The sequence below is a fragment of the Phoenix dactylifera genome, unplaced genomic scaffold (genome assembly GCF_009389715.1).
Source record: "Phoenix dactylifera cultivar Barhee BC4 unplaced genomic scaffold, palm_55x_up_171113_PBpolish2nd_filt_p 000683F, whole genome shotgun sequence".
Lineage (NCBI taxonomy): Eukaryota > Viridiplantae > Streptophyta > Magnoliopsida > Arecales > Arecaceae > Phoenix > Phoenix dactylifera.
In genome coordinates this window covers 25,993-29,265 of record NW_024068068.1, presented here as the reverse complement: position 1 = coordinate 29,265, position 3,273 = coordinate 25,993, and the positions used below count along the sequence as shown (strand labels likewise).

General features: G+C 39.9%; 1 protein-coding gene across 1 annotated transcript; it reads right to left on the bottom strand.

Annotated features, from left to right (window-relative positions):
• Positions 1–1,721: 1,721 nt before the first annotated feature.
• Positions 1,722–2,604, bottom strand: LOC120106911 (LRR receptor-like serine/threonine-protein kinase FEI 1). The gene is made up of 2 exons (XM_039120003.1): positions 2,301–2,604; positions 1,722–2,133 (listed from the first exon to the last, which is right to left on the bottom strand). Exons 1-2 carry the CDS (start codon positions 2,463–2,465, stop codon positions 1,915–1,917), a joined length of 384 nt encoding a protein of 127 aa, XP_038975931.1. The 5' UTR covers positions 2,466–2,604; the 3' UTR covers positions 1,722–1,914.
• Between the last annotated feature and the right edge of the window lie 669 nt (positions 2,605–3,273).

Here is a 3,273-nt window from a genome sequence, read left to right as displayed (position 1 = left end):
GCGGATGACCTATAAGCAACTAACTTGCTTTCATGCCATTCACGACCGCTGTGTTATATACAATATAGGCAATGACATGAATAGCGGACACGCATGAACCACAGAGGGAGGATGGAGCCTGTGAATGTGAGGAAACATCGGGAAGGGAGGATAGAGCTTGTGGATGAGAGAAACATTCGGGGAGAGAGGGTAGAGCCTAAGTATGGGAGGAAAAGCTGGGCCAAGAAGACCGCAAGGAATAAGGAACCTAAACAACCAAAATCTTGTTGCCTTAACCATTTAGACTTGTTGTCTGGCCACAACATAATCTTGCAACCATCTATTATTATAGCAACAATAATCAATGCCATGCACTTATTGATTTTCCCTTGTAGTCAGTCGACCATGATTTAGATCGATTAGAGGATTACCTAAACATTTTTTAGCCTCAATCAAGATGATTTTGAAATCTAGCGAGTGATGAAAATGAGAAAAATGATTAAAATCAGCCAAGCATAGACAAGAATATACATATTTTCCAAGAGTGATCATTATTATTTCTATTTACTTATTTATTTTTGAGATTGGAAGGCACTCTAAGCCCAAGTTTGTGCCAAAAGAATATCTAGATCCCTACTCACCCAACCCAGCATCAGTCGAAACCCAGGCCACAAGCCACATCAAGCCAGAGACTCTTTAAAAAACACAATTCCAAACTACATTTTTTTTTTCGCTGGGGAGGGGGGGCGCATGGGTGTATACTATGTTCTAGATATACTGCCATTTCGGAACATGCAATGGAGATTAAGAAGTAATAATAATCATAATAAATAAATAAAATAAAAACAAGGACTATAAAAATTAAATATTAAATATAAAAATAGTAAATATAAGCTGAATGCATGAAATCGGTATCAGAGGATAGGTAGAGGGACATGGACTTGGTGGGTTAAAAAGTACTTCAAACTTCAATACATTTTAAAATGGAAACTAGCGAGAAGAACGGTTAGACTAGAGAGATAATGACTTCTGCAGTTACTAAGGAGAATGATAGAAAATAAAACATATTTTTTAGGTATCTACTAAAAATATAATTGATAATATGATTCTTTTGAACAAAATTTCTTTGAAAAACCAAGTGCATCTTTTTCAGTAAATTTTTGACAGGCAAGAACCATCCGATATATTCTCTTTTATTTTATAAGGTAATATAAATAGAAATTGAAATATCCAGACTCGCATCTAATGGCTCTTTCTAATGAGAGGAAACTATCCAAACCAAAAGGAAAAATATAAAAAGAAAGGAAACTAAAAGGTGTTCCACCCTAGCATTGTGTGCTTCTCTCTCTTAAACGTTCCACAGCAGTCAGCAGCGGGTGCCCAACCCTCTCTCTCTCTCTCTCCCTCCCTCCTGGCTCGTCTGCCTCTATCCCTCAAAATCCCATCTCCTCCATCTCAAACTTACCACTTCATCCAATTCTCCAAATTCACCTAGTTAACATCTCCCTCCAGTTACTGTCTTGTTCAATCACCCGCGGCCATTTTTTGGATACACAGAATGAAATGCCTTGGAAAATTCCAAACTCTAAACTTAAGGCCCCACTGGTATTCAACATTATATCAACATGCACAAGCTCGCAGGCACACACACACAGAGAGAGAGAGAGATTGAGATTTCAACCGCTCACGACTAATAGACTAAATAACATTCCATGGTACTGAATCAGAAATATGCTGAGGTGGAAAGATAAAGCTTCTCACTTCTACCATTGAGAAGAAGAGACGAGGCTAAACAGTTCACAGATGGAAACACATTTACAGAATGTGCGGAGAAGAATAAATGAATGAAAATAAATGTGTCCAAAACATTTTATGTATTCCTTCAAATGTATCTTCATCATATGAACCAGCAGTTGACAACTAAATAAAATGCAACTAATCTGAGTTAGAGTCATAAAAGTCACTCAGACACGGTGTCATAACCTCTGACTCCAATAATTGCACCATTCTGTGCATTGTAGGCCGCTCTTCTGGAGCTGAGGAAACACACTGAATGGCAACAGAGAGCAAAGCATCCAGGCTTTCAATCTGCACGCCATCGCAGTGTGGATCAATTATTTCTCTTTGACGGTCCTCAAGGACCAAGAAATTCAACTGCAGCATAAATAGAAACAAAAAAAGACACCTCATAAAAGAAGAAGAAGAAGAAGAAAGAAAGAAAGAGAAAAAAATATGACAGTATGAGAAAATCAAAAAAGATATTTAAGAAATTATCTCCCCTTAAAATTCCATGCAGAAAGAATAAGTAATCAGAGAATTACCCATCCTAGAATATTCAAGTCTTTCTCAGTGAATGATGAATCAGTGGGTCGTTTCCCACTCAAAACTTCCAGCACCAAGACTCCAAAGCTGTATACATCTGTTTTTTCTGTTGCCCTACCACTTTGCATATACTCTGTAAATTTGACCACAATCAGACAAGGCATAAGATAAAAGATACTGCATTTTCACACCATTCGAGCAAAGATGATTACTGGAAACACAACTTTCCATGTCTATATACAAATATAGCTGTGATTTTTGCCTAAGAACCCAGGTACATACATATTAGGTCTATGCCTAAGAACCCTGTGTTAGAGAACCCGCCCATGCCGCAGAAAAATTTCAAAAATTTCAGATGCAGCGGAAGAGGCATGCGCGGGATCAACCGTTCATCGCATGAACGTTGTTTAAAACCGTTCGTAGATAGATAAGGATTAAAAACTTTTTAAAACATTAGAAGATCAGATCTTCACCTTGTGCGGGTAGATGATCACCGCAAACTGATGATCGTGGTTTTGGATGAAGATTCGCTTGAAGCCATTCAAGTGCCCGGCCTCTACGAGTATCCATACGAAGCAGGAACCGATCCAAGCTTTCTATCTCCCCGGGGTGCTAGCTCCCTTGCAGAGATAACTTTGATGGCTGATGTTCTCCCTCTTAATCAACCCTTGATTGTGCTTGGGAGGAGGAAGAAGAAGGATGAAGACTTGATGAAGAACCAAAGCCTGATTTCAGCCTTTTCCTTTCCTGCGTTGGAAGAAGGAAGGGAGGAGGGAGGAGGATCCGCCAACCACCTTTGGCTTTCCTCCTTGCTTGCAGCTGAAGGCAAAGGGGAGGAACAGGGCCACGGCACAAGGGAGGAGAGGGCTTCAATTGCTTGCCCTAGCTGCCGCCCACACCCTCTTTTAAAGACATGTGGAGCTCCTAACATTTAGGAGCTCTTGATGACTTCCCTAAGAGGGGCGCCGCCCT

Excerpts from the sequence above, each read along its gene's own strand:
- LOC120106911 (XM_039120003.1), bottom strand. The coding sequence starts at position 2,465 with ATGCCTTGTCTGATTGTGGTCAAATTTACAGAGTATATGCAAAGTGGT. Across the intron at positions 2,134-2,300 it reads ACTTGAATATTCTAGGATGG|TTGAATTTCTTGGTCCTTGA; the intron begins GTAATTCTCTGA and ends TTTATGCTGCAG.